Below are 25074 nucleotides of genomic sequence, written 5' to 3'. Positions count from 1 at the left end.
TGTCTTTCCCATGCCTGCTGACTTTTTCCAGCAGCGTTCAACATAAATGAAGCTCCCTACTATTACAGTTGATGAACAATATATTGCTTTCCAGATTGTCAGCTTTTGAAAAACTAATTTTTGTTTGCAATAAGCAATTTTCTGTTAGCTGTGTTCAAAGCACATCTTGGTCAGAATCATGAACATGCAATTATTTCAGTAGATTGATTTGATATGTCATAGAACTGTGTCTATTTTCTATTATGTATTTGTTTTTATTCAGCTAGGTTTACACTCTTCTGCCTTTTTATTCTTTGCTTTAATCACTAATTATGCAAGGACAGCATCACCCTACGTTGATTTTAAATCTTGTTTTTCATATGACCTTGGGAGTAGTTGAAACACAGCATCTCTGACCTTGAATTTATTTTTTTGAACTTCATGCAGCATCAGTAGCTTTTATACCATCAGGAAATAGCAGGATAGAGCCTCTTTAATTTCCCAATCTTCCTTAAATTGTTCTGATGACATTTACTTATGATTAAAATAAAAAATGTGCAGCAGAGACAGATTCAATATCCCCACATTGCCTATTGAGTGCCAGTCTGGATGAAGAAAAGAGGATGTGATTGAATTTTAGAGAACTGAAGCTTATGGATCTTTGGCAGTCTTCAAGTTATTAAACCAACCCAGGCCTAATTTTACCCCTCCGTGGTAACAGTAATATTCCCAGTCCCGTGCAGCTTGCTGGCACCGAGCTAATGCATCCTTTCTGGGAGCTCTGCAAATGAATGGAACTGAGGCAGAGGAGGGAGGTGGATTCCACTCTCATGTTTATTGCGTATTGACAAAGTGCATGGAGAGAGGCAGATGCCAGGTGCCGCAGAAATGCGAAGTACTCGAGGCTTGTTAATGAGTCGTGCCTAGCTCAGCTCTAGTCCCCGGGGATGGCAGGGCTGTCCTAACTCTCGCTGATGTAGTAAACATGATACGAAAATAAACATGATACAAAAAGAGTCCCTGGGTAGTAAATATGTTTGACCACTTTGGATTCATGAAGGTATGAGCTTCATCTCGCGGAGACAAGTTTCGCTAAGCGTTTTTGCACCAAAGTAGGTCAATCTAATTATAATTGGCTTTAATGAGCCCTACTCTGCAGTTCTTTACCTGTAGCTGGTTGGCACTCAGAAGTGCAAATACCATTGCTGCCTTTGAAAAAAGCATTGAGAAATCAAAGAAGTAATTTCTAGTTGGATTCATTTCAACTTGAAAGACTGGGTTATCTGCATAAGCAGGGGTAAACAATCCAGCATCAATAAGAAGAGCCAGACCAAATGCAAGCAGCAGTGATCAGAAGTCTGCTGGCCGTGGGGTAAAGGTGAAATCCTGCTTTGGGTTTCACAGCAGTTGCCTTGCAAACTGGAATTTCATTTTGGTGTGTGTGGGAGTTATTCCATTAAAACAGCAAAGAGTTACACAAGTTTGTTTGGGTGAATTTGTCTTCGTGCCTCAAAAGACATTCCAGTAAAGTAGCAGTGAAGAGAGGAAAGCACTAAGGAGAATTTGTCATTTAGGCTGTTCCCAGCACATATACTGGCTTGCCCAGAGAGAAGAAAACCCTCATATATCCAGAAATTGTACATCATGGCAGTTGATCTTTATCTTTGGGATGGAGTGTTCACAGGTAGTGCTTTGGGGAAGGAAAAATTGATTTGAGGGAGGTGTTAGATATTTAGGTGGTGGGTGCAGGACTCGGCTTCTGTCTCAGAAGATGTAGCTACAGAGTCAGGGCAGCTCCTTAGGAATACCGATGGGCAGACGTTTGCTTTGTGTTTGGCCTGCGTGAGGAGCTGAAATGGTTTAGAACTGGGTGAGTAAAAACAGAGCAGGCTGGGAAGGCTGTCTCGAGCCACCGGTTTCTTTCCTGTGTGGCCTCATAAGGTCTAACAGGTATGTGATGTGACTGGTGATGGCAGCTCAGGGCCACAGCCCATTTTGCATTGCAGTGGTCCAGTTGCCAGTTTGGAGCATGCAAACTGGAGACCAAGTGGGAACATACCTTTCTTTTAAGGCAGTCTGCGTGGAAAAAAGGTCCTTTGTAATAAACGCTGGCTCTTCCCTCTCCTGGGAGATAGTTTCAGGGCTAGCGAGCAACACGTACCTGAAAGAAGGCTGATGGAGAAGAACAAACTGCTGGCTTAGAAGTTGCAAATATTTGGGTTTTCTTGTTGTAGGTTCTTTTAGTAGTTCCAAGTCGCTGTTTGAGAATGGTTTGTTTAAGCCTTTGAACTGAGTCCTGCTTTTTCTGGATGCAGGACACCTTTAATTTCTGATTTTGGTCATCGTTTTCATGCAATCTCACGCAGACTGTTCATTTGGTGACTCAGTTCCTCTGTGTACTTATTTATTACGTCCGTTGCAGTTCTTGGCCTTCCAAGGTGGAAGTGGTGCAAGTCTCTGTACGCACTGCTGAGCCCTGATCTTAGCTCAATCTTCTTTTATTCCAGTGCAATTAAGAGTAAAAGAATGGTCAGCTTTGTCACTGTCATTCTGCTGCTTTGTGGCCTCTGTACCCTTCATGCTTGAGGCACCACTCTTGGCTAGATTCTCCTGAAGTGGGGCAAATCCAAAAACACATAGCATACAATGAAGAGTGTATTGGATTTGGTCATGGGCTGTGAAAGGGCCTTTGGGAAAGTATCTGTTTTCCAGTTATAGTTGGTGGCTGCTGTAATCTAGCTGTTATTAGCCTATTAGATTTAAAGCTAGAGGGAGTGTTACACAGGAGATGGGTATCTGGGGTCTGACTTCCTGCAGGGAGCACAAAAACACATCCGCAGAGACTACCTTTATCTGTTCCCCAGGACCAGGAATTCCTGGGGAAGAACAAATTCATTGGAAAGAATCCTGTGTGATCTGTTTTGATGGAGATTGTTAAATTTGTATTCTGCACTGTTTGACTTCTACTTTTGTCTTCTCTTTTGCCAGCCCAGAACTGCAGTTACATTTTGCATGGCCCAAATGGGACAATACAGAGTCCAGGCTTTCCATATGGATATCCAAATTATGCAAACTGCACGTGGACAATCACTGCCGAGGAGCAGAACCGGATACAGCTTGTTTTCCAGTCTTTTGCGTTAGAGGAAGATTTCGATGTGTTATCTATCTACGATGGACTGCCTCAGCAGGGGAACTTGAGAACAAGGTATATTGTCTGAAACAACAATGTTTATAAACATGCTCCCATTTCTTCCACTCAGATTAAGGCATCTAGGTTGCAGGTTGATGCTGCAATAAACTGGGAGTTCTTCATGAGCAGTTCTTATAGCTGTTTTGCTTTCTTATCTCTGATAAGGTTTGAAATGTTTCTCTGAATGCCTGACAGTAATGATTTATCAAAAGTCATTCCAGACATCCAGAGAAGTTAATTAGAAAATGGAGTAAATGGAAAGCAAAGCCAATGTGCAGAGGAGCTTCCTTCAATCCAAAAGAGATTCTCTGAGTGGGAGGATGGATAATGGATTTCAGGTTATATTTCTGCCAAATGCTTTGTGGGTCAACTTGGGTAATTCCCTAATTTGTAGTTTTCTCACTAGCTGGGCTGGGATGGTATTTTCTGTTCACCTCTGACTAAACTATTGGACCTTCAGGGGTAAGGAGTTACCAAGTATAATAGCTTAGTATGAAGACTCTCCATGGAGTCTGATCTCTAAGACTTTCAGGTATAATCTTGGTGTTAATATAAACTTAAATGAGAGGCTGATTATGAAAAATAATTTATTGCTGTGATAGCAACTGTTACGCGACATGCCAGATTTCTGCGTTTGAAGGAATAATAGCCCCCTAGATCTGAAGCATAGATGAAATCTGCTTGGTGATGTGTGATATGACTGCTGTTTTCTGATGTGGTGTCTAACTGCAACTGGTGTCTGATTGTGATAAAGGCAAAAAGTAAGAAGCAATGGCAGCCTCGAGTGTTAAAATCTCCAGTTGGGATGCTGTAATCATGGACAGTTCTGGAAATTAATTTTACTTCAAACCATTTTCGAATGGGTCATTTGACCTCACTGTCTTGTCTAACACAACTGTAAAATCTGAGTTAAAAACACTGGTGAAAATCAGCTCTTTATGTAGATGATTTTAGTTATGTAAATAAATCATATCTTCATCTTGCAACTGTGCTTGAGAATCATCCTAATTACAGGACCTCATCATTTAATCAGAAGGTAGTGTAGTGCTTTGCTTTGGGTATTATGTAAAAGATGCCTACGTCTTATACAAAATTCTGCTCAGGAGATTTTGTATGGTGAGTAGTTGATGCAGCTTTTGCCCTGAGAAGCCCCCAGCAAATTTCTCTGCTCATCAGCAGTGCCAGACGTTTCCTTTTGCCCTCTGGATGTCAGTGGAAGGTTCTGCTGAAGAAGCAAAATCCATGAATGAGATTAGTTCAGAAGTAGGGTCATGGTGGAGTAAATCGGTAAGACACTGTAGATAAATTGCATCCAGGTATTGTTCTGAGCTACTCATAATCATGATATGATTACAGATAGAAGTACCAGCAAGGGCATCTTAATGCAGTTCATCAGTACAACAAACTTCTGAGATGCAGCTTGGCTACTATCCTCATATCTTGCAGTCTTGCAGTTTGGGGGAAGGTCAGGAAGGCAAATAGTGTCCTTCGACCTGCATCATTGGTGAATGTGTTGTATGACTTGGGTGTCTAAGTGTATGTGAGTTGTAGATAAGGTGCTTGGGTAGTGGTTTGTATTTAGTGCAGTGGGGGAAAAGTAAAATAAATGGAAAGAAAAAGGTATTGGAGAAGCTTTCTGGAGGTCTGAAAGGACTTCCAGAAGTTAATGAGACATGGACTTGTGCATGATGGGCACTAGCATTCTTCCCCTGGACATTTCTAGGTTAGTGATTTCAAAACCTGAAGCTTGCTCCTCTGTGCTATTTGCTGTCTAACTGCTTTGTTCGGCTAATATTTTTTTTGTACATCAATCTTACCTCATTAAACTCTGTAGCTGTTGCCCAACATTGGCCTTTTTCTTCTTTCTCTGTTTCTTTTCCTTTGGCCATCAATTTTGTTTTTTCTGACTGCTTTCGAAATGTACTCCATTCATCATCGAAGTGCAGCGCTTGAAGATGGATGACCACGCGTCATTCATCATACTACCAGGAGGTGGGCCAAAATAAGCTGTAAGAAAGCGTAAAAGAAGGAAAGAAAACCTGTTTGTGTAGAGAAGGTAACTATTTTCTTGACTGCTGTTCAAGGCCTACCAGCAAAACAGTTAACAAAGACAGGAACTGTACCTCTCTGCTTCTCCCGGACAAGTTTATGTTGTTGGACACCAGGGACTTATTTCAGTAGGTCTTGCCTGCTTGTCTGGGAGAACAGAATGATCTCAGTACAAATGATGGGCTTACCTGTTAATATTTTCTTGCAGAGGGATGGAGACTGGTTAGTTTTCTCAAAACCCTGATATTCCATGTAAGCCATGTATTGCTGAGAGCCCCCCCCAGTCTGGTGTCTCAGTGTCGTGCCTGTGTTCCTTTCTGGGAAAGGGTTACTAATTGTGTTCATCCTGTGCTGGCAAACACCCTGTTGTCTTGCAATTTAATGTGGTGTGAAAGTTCCCTAATAGAATAAGAGCAGACTTAATCCAATGAGACGTTTGCTAATAAACTGCTTTACTGTATATTAGGGAATTTGCCTTGTGTGTTCGTGATGTGTGTGAATATTAAATTTGTTTCAGTGTCTTAATTTAGATATCCAGCGATGTTGCAATCTTTCACTGTGACTTTGCCTTGTTCGATAAAAATCGGACCTTGTTTCTCGTGATAAAAATCAGTCCTTGCTTCTTCAGCCTCTCTCAGATAATTCTGCTTTTTTGCAGTGCCATACGCTGGCTTTCAGCCAGTGAAACCACCACGAGCAGGGACCGCTGTAGCAGAATCTTCTTTGGATCCTGTGAACAGAGATGGCTGCAGATTTTTTTCTCCTTGACCTGAGTCGGAGAGCTATGTGTATTCAACAGTTCAGAGACTTGTAACTTTGGTGCCTGCATGTGGCTTTCCTTCTCATCAGTGTTTGTGCTCATAAAACCAGACCAAGCTATCCTAAATGCCCATCCTTCAAGTCCCTGAATATTCTGAGTTGCCAGTGGGATCAGAGGGGCGTGTGTAGAGATCTGATCTGAGAACTGCAGTTGCTCAAGAATACTTTTTGCAAATTCCCGTTGTGCTTTGCTGATTGTGTCATTGTTAAGAGGATGCTCCAGTCAGGTTGGTTTCCTGATTGGTTTCCCACCGTGCTGGGCTTAGCAGCTCAGCAGAAACCTGACTGAAATTTGAATATTTGGAGTTATTTATGGATCCAAGATTGCTGTGGGATTTGGGAGATGCTTTACACCTTTTCATATCTGAGTGTTGTTACATGACATAACCAGACAGCAGCTGACAAGAAGAAAAACGTAGCTAAGGAAAACCACATGACATCAAGTAGCTTCATCTGATACTGATAATTTGCAGGATGCTTTTAATGTAGGAATCTTAAATTAGTTGCTAATTTACTTTTTTGAAGTTTCAGGCCTGCAGAAAGATCCAGAGAAAGTATATTTACAATAGATTTGGAAAGTAAGTTATTTCACAAGCATAACCCTATTCTCCTGAAGGAAGCTACTGAATGTACACTCAGAATAGGACTGGTCAATTTAAGAAATCAGAAGTTTTTCCTAAAAAAAAAAAAAAAAAAATTAAAAAAAAAAATTAAAAAAATTAAATTAAAATTGCTCTGGAAAGGCAAAAGGAAAGAAGGGGCAATCTTTTTTACCAGGTTATGCTGTTCAGTTGCACACATGCTGAACCATGCCAGGGTCAGCAGTGAATGGAGGCTTTCATAACCGAACAACCTGTGGGCTTTGCTTCCCATCTGACATGGGGAGGTGACTGTATTGTCTTCTGGTCTAACAGGGAATTTTTGAATAACACTGAATTTGGCTAGGAAAGTGCTTGAGCCAATGTATCAAAAAAAAAAAAAAAAAAGGCAAGTCTTTGCTCCAGCCAGCATCTTGGTGGTGCAGTTGGTGTGTTTCTGCAGACATTACCGGGAGGTACGAGGTACGTGTTTACACAGCAGGAGGAGCTGTCCTGTTCTGATGCCTCCAGAGTGTTAGGGAAAATGAGGTAGGAATTTCCAAACAATAGCTTCCTACATAAAGCAAAGAGATCTTTGCTGCCTTCGGCTCAGTGGAGCTGTAACTTGTCTTCTAGCTCACGTTTTGGTTGTTGGTCAGCGTTTTCTGTTAAAGTTTGTGTTGCTTATTCCAGGGAGATGCTTGTTCTTTTTCCCTGGCAGATAACTGAAGAGTTGAGAGGAGGATTGCTATCAATGTGCTGTGTGCGCGGTTAGAAACCATCTCTTTGGCCATATGTAATTGACTGAAAGATGAAGTATTTTGTTTGATCTTAAAATTACTTGATGCTACTGATAAGAGGTGAATTATCCACCAGCGTGACCTATTTTACAGATACAACAGGAATACCTGTATCTTGCCTAAATACTCTTTGAAAAATTGAACTGGGTGTCTTGTACTTAATTACAAATCAGGAGAACAAAGCTTTTGATCTTAAAAATGATGAAAAGGGAGGAGGAGAAGAGATAAAGGGAGCAGTGCAGGAGAGAATTCCCCCCCCACGTGCTGGGTGCTCCTGCTTGCAGCAGGGTTCTGGGGTTCTGCCTTCAGGTATTGGACTGGCCGAGTTCAAGACTGCTATTTTCCAGAAAATTCTTTAACGTTTGCTGTCTGGTGATATACAAACTTGTGTTAGGATTTTGTTGAGTCACCGTTGGTCCTGTGACATAGTCCTTTATAGTTAGCTCATGTCTCCTAGGGGATCATAGTTCTTTTTACGAAGGGTAAAGATAACGAGAATAAAGAGGGCCAGATAAATCCTTCTGTCATCCTTACTCAACTTCAGAATACTATCTCCACTTTCCCTTTAGCAGAGTCTTTCTGTCACTTCATATTGAGTCCCTGGGGAGGAAAAAAAAAAAAACAACCCAAACACTTCAAGTTCTCTGCAGAGTAACACGCACGCAGTTTTTTCCTGATGCTTGTTTAAACTGCTCCAGCAGCACGAGGGCCTTTTGCTGGCAGCCCCATTGTATTGTTCCGAAGAAGTGCAGAATATTTGAACTTTCAGATTTTGAGATATTTGATGGAACTAAGTCCTGGAAAGCTAATGGAGTGAATGCAACTGTGTTTATGGCTGTTCAATTCTGAGGCTGTATTCAAATTTTCTGTTTTTTTCCAAGGACGGTGTTTGTTGTGATGAGTGATAAAAGCTGCTGCTGCTATCAGGGTGGGATGTTGTGTGTTTTTTTTTCTCCTGCCACGATACTGGATCCTTGGCCCTGTTTTAAAGGTTAAAGGATCTGCCCTCTCAGATCTTCCTGTTGGGTTGTGGCCTGTACCATGTCTGGTAAAAACAGGACCTTGTTGAAAATGTGAGCCTTTTATTCATAGCCACTGAATAAAATACTGACTGGGGAGGTAGTTTCCTAGCTGATGGCTGTTCTGCATTTTGTCTGTGGGACCAGCTATTCCCTGCTGTGTGTTTAGTACAGGGGCTGTCTGTCACTGGGCCTTAAGGCATTATTGTTACTCGAACAATATTTTGTTTTCAGGATTGGTTTTTGTTTTCTGTCTTCTGTTTTCCGCCTAAACTGTTGATTAACCATGCTAATGGGTAAAATCTACTAGAAAACGTTGACAATGCATCTTGCTTCATATTAAGGTATGCTAAGTGTAGAAAGATTTTCTATAATTAGACAACATCTAATAGATGTAATTAAGACTGCGCTGGAGCATTCTGCTTCTGATAGATCTGGGAGTACTGAATGCCGTTAGTAATTGAGGTGGGTTTTAAGGCATGCAGAAATGCCGGGGAGGATCGTGGTGTCCTGATAGATAGCTCTCCATGCCCAAGCTGGCACAAGTTATGAAAGTCTCCTATCCCTTAGATGCTGAGCGGTGGGAGGGAAGAAAGGGGGATGCCCACAAAGTGCCCTGCTGCAGGACATCGCTGATGTGTTTCGCCAGTGAAGTCCAACGTGCATGGAGAGGGCAGGTCAGGAGGGGTTTCTTTTTCTGGCCTACAGTTAACCTTGTGTGGCATAATGCATTACCCTTCCCTCTTTAAGCTTTCCTTTTGCAGTTTACCGCTGTAGTCTGACGATACATGGCCTTGTTGATGATGCGAAGTAATTGCTGAAGGCCAGGACCAGGTAGTATTCTCTAGATCCCTCTAGCTGATGTTTGGTTTTACTTCAGGCTGCATTTTAGTCCAATGATTACAAGCCTTTTAGACAACAGAAGTAGAGCATCATGAAGTCTGAATGTGATCTGATTTATGATCACTGTAGACCCTGCAGTGCCCAAATCTAGTGTTCCACGTAAAATACATCTGCAAGGTGAGAGCTCTAATAGCTTTCATGGGATTGCTCCTCTTCCTTATCGAAGATGGCTAGTGATAAAGACAATATCTGCTGCTGTTTTACTACTAAATGTCCTATACAGAGAAAGTTTATCATCTTTTTATGTGTAGCAGGGAAGTCAGGCGTATGTCTTAGTCCTGTTCTGAGCCCAGCAGCTGCTCTGCTCTGTGACATTAGGCAAATTACTAATCTCCCCTTTCCCATCTGTAAAATGATATATTTTTATTTTTGTAAGTTAAAGTTGTAGAATGCTTAAAAGCCCCCGCTTGGAGGGCCTGTTTGCTAGGGTAAAGAAAGAATCAAAGTATGAAATGTAAAATTTACAGCCATACTTTCTAATGCCATCTTCCTGGAGGAAGAAAAAGCACATGGGTTTTCGTATTATCTTTTGAATGCAGTGAATCTCAAGGTCAAGGAATTTTTTCATCTCACTGTAACGTCTGACCTTGAGAGTTTCTCAAGCAAAGCACCTCTTTAGACAGTGTGCATTTCCCTTTTATCAAAATTAATGAAAGACTACAGGAGATGATACAGTCTTACTAGATCACTGAAGATACAATGAAATTGTGGAGTGCTATTACTTGCAGTCTGAAATAGAAAATTGACAAATCTTCAGTGCCTATTGACTCTAATTCATTATGCTCCTGTTGGGCGGCAGAGGGTGGCCTGGCTCCTTTTGGACTACTTGGAATTGGATTTTGGTGTGGTGCAAGAGCAGCTGCTGACATCTGGTCCTTTTTCTTAAAGAATATAATTGGGTTTTTGTAATACTTAGGGCTACAGCTGATTAGTGCTGCTGTAGTGGAATAAAAGGTTTAGGAAGGAGACAAATATTTTCATTTGAATTGTTTGGTAGCTTATGTTGTCACTGATCCATGTGTAAATTGACGTGTGAAATGCTGTTGTTCAAGAATTTATGTAGAAGTTTTACTATTGAAATCGGGACCTTTAGTTAACCAGGTGTATGCAAGACAGACTCTCCCTGAAGTTATTCACAGCTCCTGGATTTGAGGCAGAGGGGAGTATGGAAGCAGAAAAAAGTGACTAATGCAAGGTCGAGGAGTAGCTCTGGTGCTGCTGGATTTGAATTTGAGGCTTTTCACCTCTAGCGCAGTGTGCATTACTGGGATCTCCTGCTAAACATCCACGGTTACCTGCATTTCTCATCCCAGCTCTGCTTGATACTGCTTGTACAAGGTGCAAGGGAACAGAGAAGTAGGTATGACATGAATCAATATTACAGTCTTTGGATAAATCTTCATCTGCAGGAGCAATGGTTTTTGTTTCAGGCTATTTTTATCTTATAACACATCTAAAAATCAAATTTCTTATTAACCTGTTTTTTGACTGTATCGGTTATGAAGAACAACTTGTGTTTTTGTGCCCTTTGGATGCTTCTTTTTAACTTGTAGGTTTATAGAAAATGAATTTCCGTTTCCTTCTTGTATATTGCTATTAAATTTTGTTATTACAACTAAAAATTTAAGGAATTAGCATAGGCATAGCTGTGCTCTGGTCAGCAGTGGGAGTGCAGTTGATGTGGAAATCCCCCAGACAGATCACAGCCAGCTAGCTGAGCTGCCTGTCCTGGGACCACCTAGGCAGAACAGTGCTTGCCTTATGCTGCCACTTAATATTCACTTGGGGGAAGTAAAGATTCTCCCTCGAGACTGATGTCCGAAGTCTAGTTCAAATCCTGATTTTTGTATGCATAAAGAGTAAAAGGGATGTGCACCCTTGGCAGATGAGACCTGGAGTCACTCTGCATGTCAGCTTTGGCTCTTTACAGTTGCGTAGCTTCAGCTTCTTGAGATTCAAATGGAGAAAGCAGGAGGAACAGGGGTGCATGTGGAGTAAGTACCTATACTAACAGAGCCATAATTAAAGTTTTTGCTTGATTATGTGTCCGTACGTTCACCATCTTGGATGTCCAGCGTGTTCTGGGATTATTCATGTGGCTGAACAGTGATTAGCCTTAAGGTATGTTCAACTACTGCTTATGGGAAACTTCCAGTTCTTTCAGAATTTGTTAGCCTTGTTAGCTGTTGGTACTGAGCAGGAGAAAACCTGCCTCTGTCTATTGAGGATTTATGATAAAAAGCCCAAAGGCTCCATTAAACTGTGAGGTTAGAAATGGTAATTGAGGATTGCCTGGGGAGAAATCCTGTGTTTACTGGGGGAGGGGGTATGTAAAGCTCCTCAAGAAGGTGTATATATTCCTTGGGCATCAGCCAATGGTGTGTTGCTTCATTATCAGGCTGATATTTGCAGTGTCCTCATCGTGTTCCTCTTTCTTGTACGCAAACACGTTTACTGGTAGAAGGGAATCCTTTGAAAATGGAGCTACTCCCACACGAGTCAAATATTTGTGGAGAGAGCCTGTAATAGCAGGTGAAATCCTTGTTTGTTGTGCAGATTTGTGCTGCCTCTAAGTGTTTGTTACCGGCTTCTGTTTATCGCTGTTGTTATAGCTGGGGTCGCAATTGTGCCTCTGCGGTTAATGGCCTGTGTGCGTGCTCTCTGCTGGGCTCAGGTACGCAATAAGCATACGCCTCTCAGTTTTGCTGCTTATCAGTGGAATGTGTGTCGGATTTACCATGTCTGGAGGAGGAGGAATGTGTTTTTTTTTTTTTTTTTTTTCCCCTGAAACATAAATCCTGTCCCATTGAACTGTCATTTCGTGGCTGCAATTATCGAGACTTCAGTGAAATTTTGGCACTTTTCTCCCTTTGCTGGATCACTTTTTGAATGTCTGGTCAGGCAGACAATAGGTCCCCAAATTGCTTCCTGGAGCTCATGAAAGCTCCGAGAGCATCTGTAGCCTCTGTACGAGGCTTTTTTCCCCATCTACTGGATTTCACACCCAAAATGACTCTTTTTTTTGAAGAAAGTCAGAAATAATCTAAAACTGCCAAGTTTTGAATTGATACTGCTGAGCTTTACTTGGTTTATATCCAGTCTTGTCTTTGTTTACTCAGATTATCAGCTCAGATTTGCCAAGAGGTTGCTAAAATTTGGTGAACCACTCTGAGGATTTTTCTTCTGGGTTTGTAATAACAAGACCAGAAATATAGCTGCCAAAGTTTGTCAGAGATCTGCTTGCATTTCACTATTATCTGGGAAAGTACAGGCAAAATAAGCGCAGAAGGGATGTGATGAAAATTCCAAGTCTGTGCTTTTCCTACTCTGTCCCACTGTATGGAAAAATGAAATGTATTGAAATGTGATGCTTAGTTTCTGTTCACAGCTTGAGAGCCATGAAGGCCTCATATATTTGAGATGGCTGTGGAGGCTTTAGGCCCTATAAATAACACTTTTCTAGTGGGAATTGACCCAAAACCCATTTTAAATGAGCAAAGAAATCCATCTAGGCTGGAATTTATGAGCCCTGTGACTGTCCCTAGAGACTGTGTTAGTTAATGAAGCCTTTGTCAGTGTCAGAGAGGTAAGCAAAGGACTCTTGTGGCTTGATGAATTATACTTGGCTTGGAGAAGGGAAGAAAATGCAGTTCATTCGTAAGTCACACTGGCACGTGGGCTTGATTGGATGATGTTAGATTGAGGACTGTTAGCAAAGGGTAAATAAACTTTCTGAAAAAATCCAGGCACAACATGTGTCACTGGATGAGTTTAAGGGATGTGATTGTTACTGGCTTGGTAAGAAAAATACACAGTAATGTATCAGACGGAGTGAACTGATGATAGTATTTTAAAAGCAACTTAATTATCAACCAGCTGGGCAGAGAGGATGTTTGGAAAATAGCATGGAATAAAATGGGATGTGTCGGTTGGCAGCGAAGTACCTTGGAGTTGCTTTGTGAAATGTGAACAGAGAATTTACGCAGAGTTCCTGGTACTGCTGGTCACAGCATGCCTCTGGAGATACTTGCTCAGGACCTCTTTGGAGCTTGACTCCAAAAGAAGAGCAGCTTGGTTTTATGCATAAATCATTCCTACAATTTGAATAAGTAAGTGTGAACTGAAACTGGTTGTATGTTATTACAGTATCACTTTAAGCCGAGATCCTTTTGGTTCACCGCGTCATTTCAGAGCTGAGAATTGTCCAAGTAATGCCAGTGAATTCTGCCTTGGAGAAGGGACTTCTGTGTGTCCACAGCATGCAAGAGCTGAAAGTATGCTTGGATTATGCCCTGCTTGTTTTCTTGGTGATTAGTTAAAACATTCATGGTACCAGTTATTCTGTCCATACATTATTTAAAACAATAACATCTTAATGTAATTGCTGCTTTATTTAATAAAGAAATATGAAGAGGAAGGGAGAAAAATTGACAACAAATATGGGGAAATTAATTAAGGGATGAAAGATGGTTTGTAAAACTCAGGTATTAGTAGAAATGACAAGATGCTGTTTATTCCCACACCCCACCCCAATTACTTCACCTCCACAGCCACAACTGTTTCTAAAGAAAAAATCTACTTAGAATGAGGTCTGAGACGGAAGGGTTGTAGTGGATAAATTCCCTGATCTCTTGCATCTGTTCTTCTGTCTTAGCGTATAGCCCATGAAGCAGCCTTGGGGAGGGCTTCTGTTAATGACCACCAGTACATGGGGCTATGTTTCCAGTTCCCTTAAGATTTTAATTTTTAAGCATACAATTCTGAAGGTGTTCTTGTAGCAACTGGAGTACAATGCTGGCACATTCTTTTCATCAAGATTAAGAAAGTTGCAAATATTAATTAAATACTGCTCATCTTCTACCCATTTTTTCAGAGGAGAGATTGAACATATGGATAGTCTCTCTCCTATTCCTGTGTGCATGTCAGCCAACTGTCTAGCTGAGTAAGACACACAATTTGATTCAAAGTTGATTGTAAGCTTTTGGGCTCTTTCTGTTGGCTCCAGCTGGTAATGGATTGGTCTAACACTTCATGAATGCACCTTTCAAATGACTGCTTCGGTTTGTTGCCTTGCTAGCAGGGATTATAGTGTGAGAGGACTTGGCTGGTGATTCCAGGCTTTGTTTCCCAAACAGCAGCTCGCACTCTGAGGTGGTATTTCCTTAACACTCTTACACCTGACTTTGCTTGAAAATTGCCCTGGCATAGTAAGGGCTGCCAGAGCAGCCCTTATGGAACCAGGTCTTTTTGACTGTATGTGGTGAAAAGAGTGGTTTGTTTGGGAAATTTTTGCTGATAGGTGCCTTTAAATTACATGCAGGAAAAAGTCACTGAAGTATGGTGTAGTGTAATTTAATGCTGGGTTAAATGATGCAATCCAATGCATTTTCATTAGATGTTCTGAGACACTTCTCCAGCATTTATGCTTTAAAGGCTGTTGGATTGCCAGCTGCAATAACTATTTTGATTGCTGTCTGAGCTGATGGTGGGCATCCTACCAGAAAAATAATGTGCTCTGTTTTAATTACGGCACCTGCACTCCGAAATGGGAGCCTGCGTCGCAGTGTGTGATAGCATTGTACCTGATGGAGGGGGACGGCAGTGTGCAGCGGGTGGAGGAGAGTGGCTGGAAAGGGGCTGAGGTGGCCTGTCCCGGCTGCGACTTCGAGGCAGAAGGAGCGCTCGGCCTCAGGCCGAACCTGCCGAGCAGAGCAGTTGGGGGGCCTGTGTGTGGTGTTCACCTCCTTGGGTGGGCAGATGGGATGAGTTTGCATCGGGAAGGCTGTGGTGGCATGGGGCATGATGGCACTGTGCTGTGGGGGAAGCTGCTGGGCTCCTGGCGAGCGGCACTGCAAGGCCTTGGGCCTGATCTCGCTTCTAGCCCAGCTGTTGTGTGAGGCAGCGGTACGAGTGGTACACCCGCAGTGTCTGGCAATGTCTGGGGCAAACCCGGGGCAAAGCGTGAGGAAGGATGTGCCTAGAGATGGGTGATTTCTGTTTTGATTTGTTTTGGTATATTGATTTTGCTGTGCTGTGATGCAAGGGCAAGCTTATGAAGTGGTATTTCTGGCACTGGTTTAGTTTGGTTCCTCACAGTAGGAACAGAATTAAGCCAATGAAAAACACATTGAAAATCTCACACAATCAGTGTTGGCCCCAAGCAACTTAAGGGGATAATCACTCAATAATCCATTTGGCCAGAGGTACAGAAGAAATGGAAGATGATTATTCGTGCTGTTATTACTGCCCTCACCTTCTTGTTATGGGCCTTAATAAAAACAAGGAATGGAGTTTGCTGCTTTTCTTTCTCATTAGCGTATACATCTTTTTTTTATTGCTACAGTAAATAACAGTGATATCAGAATTACTGTTTCATGTATGAGGCTGTTTGGGAATGATTTCATATTCTCTCAGCAATCATGTTGATGTCCATGCTTTAAATTTGCCTGGGCTGCAGATTTAGGGAGGAAGGCGTTGAGGACAGTTTAGCAGCCAGGTCAAAATGAGGCAGGGTGTCCTGCCATGCTTGGCTGTTCCTGGCTCTTTGGAACGGGCGTGCTGAGGTTTTACAGGCACTGGCCTTGTTAAATTAAATTACAGTTTCCTCAAGAGAATATTGCCTGCTCTCTTGCTTGGAGAAGATGAGGACATCAGAAAGGAGAAACTGCAGTTGTGTGTGTGTTGGTTGAAGGTTTAAGAAGAGGAAAATCATAACTTGTATTTGGACTGCAGTTGCTGCAGTCTGTAGAAAGACTGAGACCAAACCTCTGCTCTAGTGGAGAACGGGTGGAATTAATTCCATGGCATGAGTGGTGCAGAAGACAGGGAAATCCATAGCAGAGAAGGTAGACGTTGCCATATAGATATCTTAACTGTTGAGTATTCCTTGCTTCTTTCTGAATAAGTTTAGTTTTAGCACTAATGTGGGCATTTTCATTTATTTTGTGGGCAGCAGGCTGTTAGATTTGAAGGGCAAGACATGGTGTTTGATCGCCTTCTGTGCCAACAGGCAGCCAATCTCCCGCTGGCCATTCCAGGGATACTACGTGGATGCAAACACACATGCGAAGTTAAGGACTTGGAGAGATGGTTGGGTTTGTTTATTAATTTTTAGAGTTTCTGGAAGCTCAGAGGTTCCTGTAAAAATTGTTTGTTCAGTCAGTGTGGGATCTGTAGAAGACTGAGATCAAACCTCTGCTATCATTTCATGCCCTTATGCACAGGCCATGCTTCCCTTTCAAGGCCCTGTAACTAGAAAGTACGAATATATGCTTACAGGCAATTTTGTTTCAGGTAGCACATAATTCCTATTGACTCCTATGGGACATGTGCACTTGCTTTCAGATAAGCAGACATGTAAATGTTGCCCTGAATTAAAATCAACATCTGTGAAGTGGGGTCTTACTAGTACATCCTGCGAACAGAATCTCTGATGCAAAAACTTAGTTCACAGAGAAGAGATCTCCTTTGGAAATAAAAAGCACAGACTTCTGGTAACTAATTCTTGGATACTGATAAAGCAGTACGTGGTGATAAGCTGGGGGAAAAAAAAAGATTTTGTTGTCCCTGTATGTTTTTATTAAAATTGGTCCGTGTGTTTCCTGGATTTTTTTGAGCATGTGAGGGTCTCAATAAGACATTTTAATTAAATTGCAAAATAAATTGAAAACTATGGCACTCTTTCTCAGTTCTGTGCACAGTAAAACTGTGTGAATCCTAGCAAAAAAGAATCTTGGAATCTTTTATTTTAATGAACAGGAGCAATTGTTCTTTCAACTTGTATAGACAATGGCTTTTATGCTGAGAGCTGGTAAGTACTTCCTTGACATTTAAGTCGTGACTGCCATCATTGGCAACTGCATGAATTTTGCTGATAACTGAAAATTTTGCTTTAATAAGGTTCTCAGGCAGAGCATGTCAGCTTTCATGAGTCGGGTAGTTCAATCTATTTGACATAATATTTAAGTTTATGAAATTAGGAATAGAGTTAGAACAGTGAAGGAAGGGAAGTTCACTTACTGTCTCTGGAAGTTGCCAGGGGGCTGATGGCAAACTTAAGGAGAAAGTGCTTGGGCTGGAGCTTGCAGTGTGCTGGTCCCTGGTCCCTGGGCCTGTGGGCAGAGAGGATGGTGGCCCCAGAAACTAAGGAGTTGTTTTTGTTGAGTGCTTTTTTTTTTTTCATTCCATATAATACAGGAGGTAAGGAGATAACTTCAAATGAAATACATATTTGTAGGTATTTCCTAAGGAGCAGTCCATCACTAGGGATCTTTTGCCTTCTCTTTAAGGAAGACTAACTGGTGTATAAGAAGAGTGGGATGAGCAACTGCATGTGTGTGTAAGAATCATTAAGCTTTCTCTCTTATAGTAACCATTTTTACTATGCTTCTTGTGTTGGTCATGATCCAACGTGAATACTCCTGGTCTCGAACAGTACCACGTGGCAGTGAGTTCCATCAGTCACTGCTCCTTCTACATTTTTGTAAAAGTCCTGGTTTCAGTACGGTTATCAGGCATTGGGGATTGGGTGTGAATCTGTCCTTGATAACAGCAGGCAAGAATTTAACGAGACTGCTTTAAAAAAAAAAAAGCTTCTTATGTAAACCTATTATGTAAATCACCTTAGCCAAGCATGAGGAGATGGATTATAAGTTATGAAACTGTAATTGTTTGTGAGAAATGTACATTGGCTGTGTCAATATAGTAACAGGGATTTGGTGTCTGGGATCTAATAAGGCTAGTTTACAAAAAAAAAAAAAAATGTTTTTGTAATGTTTTTAATAAAATTAACAGTTGCCATTTATCTGTGAGTCTGCAAGGGGCTGGGGGAGAGACCAAAAAAAAGTGGCCTGTGTTTGTGCAGTGCTGTCTCTGGTCTAGTAAATAGTCTTGTCACCTTTTTCTACAGTTCTTCTTTTTGTTTGGTCATCTTGTGCAAATAAATTAATCTCTCTGGGCTTTGATTTCCTCAGTGATTAAAGAGAGTTAAGGATTATGATCTTTACTGTGGTACCTGTTAGATATTAGGTCACTGGATGAAAAAGTGTCGTCTCTGGGATTGTTCTTGTAGTGTCAGACAGGGAAGGGAGGATTTCCAGAAACATGATTCAAAACATTGCAAAACTACAGAACATATACTCAATGAAAGCAGCCACCCTGATGGGATTTAATAAATCAGTAACGTCAGTTTTATTGTCTGCTCTCTTCTGCTTTTTTGGATTGTTTGCTTTAATGTAGTTTGTGCAATGCTGCAGAATCTTTACTCCATGGTTCTCAAAATGTGTTTTAGACATTATTGAATGATGTCTTGGGCTCACTTGGCAGCCTTAAACATTGCTCCCACTTCATGGATAAGGCCTGTTATTCCAAAGGGCTCAGTGACAGCTCTGAGACCAGAGCAGGGGTTTGCAGCTGGGTACTGCCAAACAGACATTAAATGAACAAGGTGTGAAGCAGATAAAATGGCTAAAAATATGGTCAATGAAGAAATGCATGTAGTAGATACTCTGATAAGCCAGAAGGCATTACAAGCCCAGGATGGGTTTGCCCAGCATTTGTTGAACAGCTCTTTAATAGTTGAACTCGATTTTTGCAGGTTCCTTCCAAGCGAACTATTCGATATTCTATTCTCAGTCTGGTTTCTCCAGCTCTGAAGATGCCCCTAACTCTTTTAGGCTGTGGTGCATTGTCCAAAGTGGCAGCTGCCCCACACTCGTTGTTTTGCTGGCAGATCAAAGGCAGCAATGGTGAGTGTAACCTTTCTCTTGATTTCTTTCAGGTTAACGGGTTTCCAGCTGCCTGCTCCTATTGTGAGTACAGGGGTTGTGCTGTCCTTATGGCTTGTGAGTGATTATGCGGTCAGTGCTCAAGGCTTCCAGGCAAACTATGAAGGTAAGTCTGCCCAGTTCAGTAACTGTCTTGAATCGTATTTGCACTCTTTTATGGTAGGGTGTGATATATGGAGATAAGCAGACACTCAGTCCAGGACAGAAGTGCCTGGTTCAAATGCAGTTTGATCCTCTTTTTTTCAGAATTCAAATCACTGATCCCTTACAAGGGTGTGAATGTATTTTTCCCCTTAGCATCTGTGCTCAAAATGTCTGTAAAAGCTTACTCCAACAGCTAGAGTGACTGAGACAGGAGCGTAGTGTGGAATTTGACAATGGAATCCACAAGGTTACAGCAAACACTGAACCCTGTGTAGCCACTGGAATTTACAGCTGAGCTAATGGGGAGTACAGGGCGGTGCACAGGGAGCCCGGAGATGCTGTGTTTTTCTTAACATTCTCCTTGCTTGTCATTTTTTCCCTGCACCTTCCTTTCATAGTATTTAAATTCACGGCCTGTGTCTCTTGTAATAAATAATATGCAGTGTTTGGTGGTTGTGGAGGTGAAGGCTTGGTACCTCCAAACAATTTTGGACCTCTGCTACTGGAAGTTTTCAAATACACGAAAGAACTGTTTGTACTAGAAGAGAGAAGGTGATTGTGATATGAGCTGGTAGTGCTGGGCAAATGATAGATTAACCATGTTTAAATTTGAGTTACGTTTCTGTTAATTATTGAGCCTTGAATGTTGTCTCTATCCATGTAAAAGTTTTTCTTTGGAGTCCTAAGAAGTTCTTAGTCTTAATGATAGCTTTTGGTAATGAGTCCTACTGGCCAATTACCCAATGCATTAAACCAAGTAGATGCCTTCATTTAGATGATGATGTAGTCTCTCAGTTTTCTGCACTTGACAATTGTTCAGGTTCAGGAGAATTCTGTTTAATCAGAAATTAGAGGGCATTTTAAAGCTCTGCTCTGCCTTGAGGCAGCAGTGGCACTAGGATGTTTTTATTTAAGTGATCGGTGTTTTTAGCAGGTGTTCGCTATGGCTAGGCAATGGTGCTAAAGTTGTTCATCTCAATTGGAGACCAAGCTCTGTTTGTTCACAGGGCAAATGTCTGCTGGGGATGCTCTTGGCTGGTGGTGTGTGGCAGCTGTCAGCTTAGGTGAGCACAGCAGCACAGCGAGGACAAATGGATCCCATCCCATTTGCAGAACCTCTGCTAGAAATGTCAGTCATTATGCCTGATAAACATGACAGTACATGGATCTCAAACTGTGTGATAGAGGACACAGAGCTGTTTTTGTACTTCCTTGACTTTGAGAATTGATTTTTTTGGCATTTAGTTGCACACAGTTTTTTGTACACTTCTTTGTATGACTCCCTGCTGTACTAGCCTGGTTTCTCCGATCAATCCCTTGTTGCCCAGGCATTTTCAGCCATGCTTCTGTGCCAAAGTTTTTACATGAAGTCAGAATTGTGCAAAACTGTTCTATGGAAAACTCCATTTTTGCCAAATATAAATTCCTTGCCTCCCCAACATACTGGCCCTTCTGCGTGTCTCGTGATGTTTATTGGCTGAGTGTAATTTTAGCAAAAAAACAAAGTGTTGGATGGGTCACTTCGCTATGGAGTCGGTAACAAGTATTTTTGCCCCCCTGTCACTCTAGAGGTTGTGGTAGAGACATTTGATGAAAATAAATGTGCTGGGAACATCAGAAGAATGAGGGTCACATCCCTGTTCCCCTTAATGCTTTGAACGTTACTGGTGGTTGAGAACCAATAAGATTGCTCTAAGATTTACCTGGCCATTTCAGAGGTATAAATGTATATGATTTCAATTTTCGTAGAGCTGTGTTCTCCTTTCTTCTTTTGGTACCTTCGTGCTGAGTCCCTGGCTTTCTGCAGCACCTTGATTCAGAAGGTAATCTCGTACACAGGCTTGCTCCAGGGCTACCCTTCAGTCACGTGTTTTAAATTATCTGAAGTTTGATGGTAAGGAGGCTTTAAAGCAGATAACCAAGTGCGTTTCCAGAGGGAAAAAAAATAATAATAATAATAAAATATATATATATATATATATATATATATATATATATATATAACCACTGAGTGACACAGAGCACTGTTGTAAATTAAAGCTTTACTTTCAGAGATGGAGGCTTGCTGAAAGTGCAGCTCTGCACCTTCCTCAAAACAAGGTACTTGCTATTTGGATTTTGTTAACTCGGAGTAAAGGAGGAGATAAGTGTGGTTTTGATCAGAGGCACATACTGCTGCTGCAATGCTGTTTCAGTTCATTGGTAATCTCCAAATCAGTGAATAGCTTGTGATTCGATAATTCATGTTTAAAGACAGAACAATGCATCAGAGTCCTTGTGGTAAATGGCTCCTTTATGATCTGCTATCAAAGCAGGTTCATTATTCTCCTCCCCTTAAGCAATCACTGGGAAATGCACCAAAAGAAGTGGAATTTTAAAATTGGAACAAAAGATCTCCGAAACCTTTTTAAAGGAAGTCAGGAAGGAAATACGTACATCAGGGCACCAAAGTGATACGAAACCATTGCACTTAAACTGACGTCTGCTCTACCCTGGTCCTCTGGGCAGTACAGAAATTGAGGTTGGCTTTACCTAAGCTAAGATCTTCCCAACTTATCTAGTTAGTATGAGGTATGCATGATAAAACCACTTAGAAGCAATTTCTTGAAAAAAACACAGATACCTACTCATATTTATGTACGTTTATTCGTGTATGGTTGTTTCTGGATACACTTAAGGTATACATTTCACTTACTAGAAAAGGAACACTTTCATGCATTCGTGGCAGATCCTTTTAAAAACGTTTCCGCAGTGAAAACATTTAGAGATGCTGTAAGAACACAGGCAAATTGAGTTTCTGGAAGTCTGCGGCGTTTTTTGTAAGCCCCACATAGGTTTGATGCCAAAGGAGCACTAGAATTTGGGGAAAAGCCAGCTCCAGGGCTGCTGTGCTGGGATGCTTCCTTCTTGAGCGTGCAGTTTTCTGACTTTTTTTATAGGTGCTTGTGCATTGCTGCTAGATCTTCCTTAATGCTCTTGTCCTCTGACTTCCTCGTCTTCCTTTATTTAGCTTGCTATGTGTTGCCAGCTTGTTTCTGTCCATTTTCATCATCTGATTCTTCATGTTCTGCAGTTGTTTTTTTTTGTGTGATTTTTCTGTAGATGCCAAGTATTGTTTCAAAGCTCAGTAAATATTAGGGGGCTTGTATACATTTATTCTGCTGTGGAAGACAGTACTGACAGTGAACAGAAAGGCTGATGTGATCTTTCCCCAGCACAGCCATCTCATGATGAATGGAAACAACTGCTTCGGAAGGTATAATTCTGGGGTGTGTGTGCAGAATCTCTGAGTTAAAGGCACTTGGTCACAGCTTTGGAGACCTAACTTCTCATTCCAGCTCTGACGCAGATGTTCTGCATGATCTCGTGTTAGTCGTGAGGTCTGGGTTCCCAGTTCTCATGCAAAATAAGGCCAGAATGGCTCCTTGTCATACGCGCTGCTATGACTTTGCATTCATGAATGCACAGACAGCATTCTGGAGCTTCTGTGTGGCGTGGTGAATGTTGGAAAAGCTACGGCAGTCTCACATTTAGGGAGAGGAGACATGACTAGGTTGCCAGAAATAGCTGTAGTGGATCATCTGGAAAGGAGCGGGGGCAACTACTGTAGGATGACTGGGAATGAGAAATTGTCAGATTTGTCTCACTGAAGTGAAAGCAGAGATTTTTTTTTTCCATTTAAAGAAAATACTTGGGTTAGAAGAGTATTTTCAGAGATTCTTTTACAAAACGTAAGCAGTTATTATTAAGCTCTACTTCAAAACATATGTTTTAGAAAATATTTAAATTAAGTGCTTTCATGCCTATAGCAGTCACAAATTTGTGTTTTTTTTCCTACTAAACTGCCCCTGGAATTCACTACGATTTCACAATTAGCCTTGTTCACCCTTAGTCTATGTGATTTTTTTTTTTTCCTTTTGTGACTAAATTATTCTCAAAATTCCCAACCAGCTGTTGTGGAGAGTCTTGCATTTCATTTCAACTGCAGGAGAATTTCAAAGTAGGCAGCTATAAATAATCTGAGTATGAATTTTACTAGGACGTGAATCTTGCCTGTCTTGTCTTGTGAAAAATATTCCTGGAGACTTGGTGACCGAAAATGACCAATGCTTCCATTTATTGCTACCCCTGAAAGATGTGCGAAGCTAATATTAAGGCACATGTCTAGATTACAGTGTGAAATTAATTACAATCACTGCTGCCACACACCTGATGAATACACAGTAAGTTGACATTTAAAATAAATTGGGCAAGTCTTTTACAATATGAGGAAATTGATATAAATTCCGCATCACTTCCTCAATAATACTAATAACAGTTCATAATGAATAAAGGGTGTTTTTTTTAGCTTATTAATATAGGTATAAAATAAAATTGTATTATTATTTGTAAGCCATTACCCCTTGGCTGCCTCATTTTAGTACTGAGGGTTTGAAAAATAGCAAGGGATTCAAGGAGAGATACCCAAACCAGTCTTGAACGTACATGGTGCAGGAGCGATGCTGTAAAACACTGAGATGAGCTTAACGAACCTTTGTACTCCTCAAGGCTCTACAGGTCCTTCTTGGGGTGTTTATTGAACACGAAGCAAGCACTCAATGCCTGAATATCTTGCAGTAAGCTTTTCTGTTTTGACTGATGCTCTGCATTACAATACCTGCAGAGGTTGGAGGCGTTAGATGTGGCAGGAGCACGGGTCGCAGTGGGGTGAGTGCTGGATGTCCTGGGCTGGGTGCAGGAGAAGAGTGCAGCAACCTCTGAGCCCGGCATCCGAATGTGGTGCCCTGGTAGATGTGAGCAAAACCAAGCAGGCAAGGGGGAAAAAAAAGAGGATAGATGCTGTTTTAAGACCTTTTTTTTTTTTTTTTTCCAAAAGCAAAGTTCAGTTAGAAATTCAGGATATTCAGGTCCAGATAGAATGAACTAATGTTCATGAAGATCTCCGGACTCCTTGGCTACAAAACTGCGCTGTGTAATGCACCAAGATTGAACAGTAGGTGAAAATTTTCCTTCCCAAGACATCGTGTTTGATTACAGCTGCAACAAATTTGATAGCTGCAAACACTAAGTGCCTGATTGAAAAGAAACAATTATGCCTAGAAGAACACTGCTTATTTTAAGAAATTAGAAGCGTTTAAATACAGAGAGAAACAACCCCAAGTAAATGGTACTGTTTTCCTTCATAATAAATACCCTCCTCTTTCTCAAGCACAAATATCTCATTCTTTAGAGGGTTGTTGGTGGAATTATGCATACATATTTAGATAATACAATTAAAAACTGGTTCCTGTCCATCTTTGCCCATTGCTTTTGCTCAACCTGAACGTTTCCTGACTGTGTTGCTCTGTGGATGTGTTGTCACTGCACAAGTGAAACTGCTTCATGTCTCCATCTTCCCATCTGTAATTTGACTTTACGGTAACAGTTGCCCCATTAATAGAGGAATATTCAAGATTTTTGCAGAAATAGCTGTCCAAATAGCTTCTGATTGTGATTAAGACCAGCAGTGTCCTTAATAAATATATAAATCCAAATTTTTTTCTTACATTACCTAGAGTCTTGGGGAATGTGCAGTTTTTGGAAGTCCTCTGATAAACTGGGAAATAATGATCTCATTTTTCAAAGACTGAGGTGGAGGCAAATCCTTTCTTTAGAAAACGAGTCTTTAACACAAAACTCTGGGAAGAGTTTCTGAAAAATTTGGCTCCGCTTTGCTTGTGCCTCAAGTAGAACTTGGGCTCAGATGGTTCAGATAGGATTCACCGGCTGCAAGTAAGTTCCTCAGTAGCAGGTTAGGTACTTCTGTTC

General features: G+C 41.3%; 1 protein-coding gene across 8 annotated transcripts in view; it reads left to right on the top strand.

Moving 5' to 3' along the window:
* Positions 1-25074, top strand: part of CSMD2 (CUB and Sushi multiple domains 2) — a 332069-nt gene that overhangs the window by 61897 nt on the left and 245098 nt on the right. For all 8 annotated transcript variants that reach the window (XM_040534773.1, XM_040534777.1, XM_040534774.1 and 5 more), the window contains 2 exons: positions 2968-3184; positions 19116-19228. In XM_040534773.1, coding sequence (XP_040390707.1) covers positions 2968-3184; positions 19116-19228 — 330 coding nt within the window. The remainder of the gene's footprint in view (positions 1-2967; positions 3185-19115; positions 19229-25074) is intronic.

The sequence above is a fragment of the Cygnus olor genome, chromosome 23, assembly GCF_009769625.2.
Source record: "Cygnus olor isolate bCygOlo1 chromosome 23, bCygOlo1.pri.v2, whole genome shotgun sequence".
Lineage (NCBI taxonomy): Eukaryota > Metazoa > Chordata > Aves > Anseriformes > Anatidae > Cygnus > Cygnus olor.
Note: the sequence above shows the minus strand (reverse complement) of the source record. Positions and strands in the feature narration are given on the sequence as shown.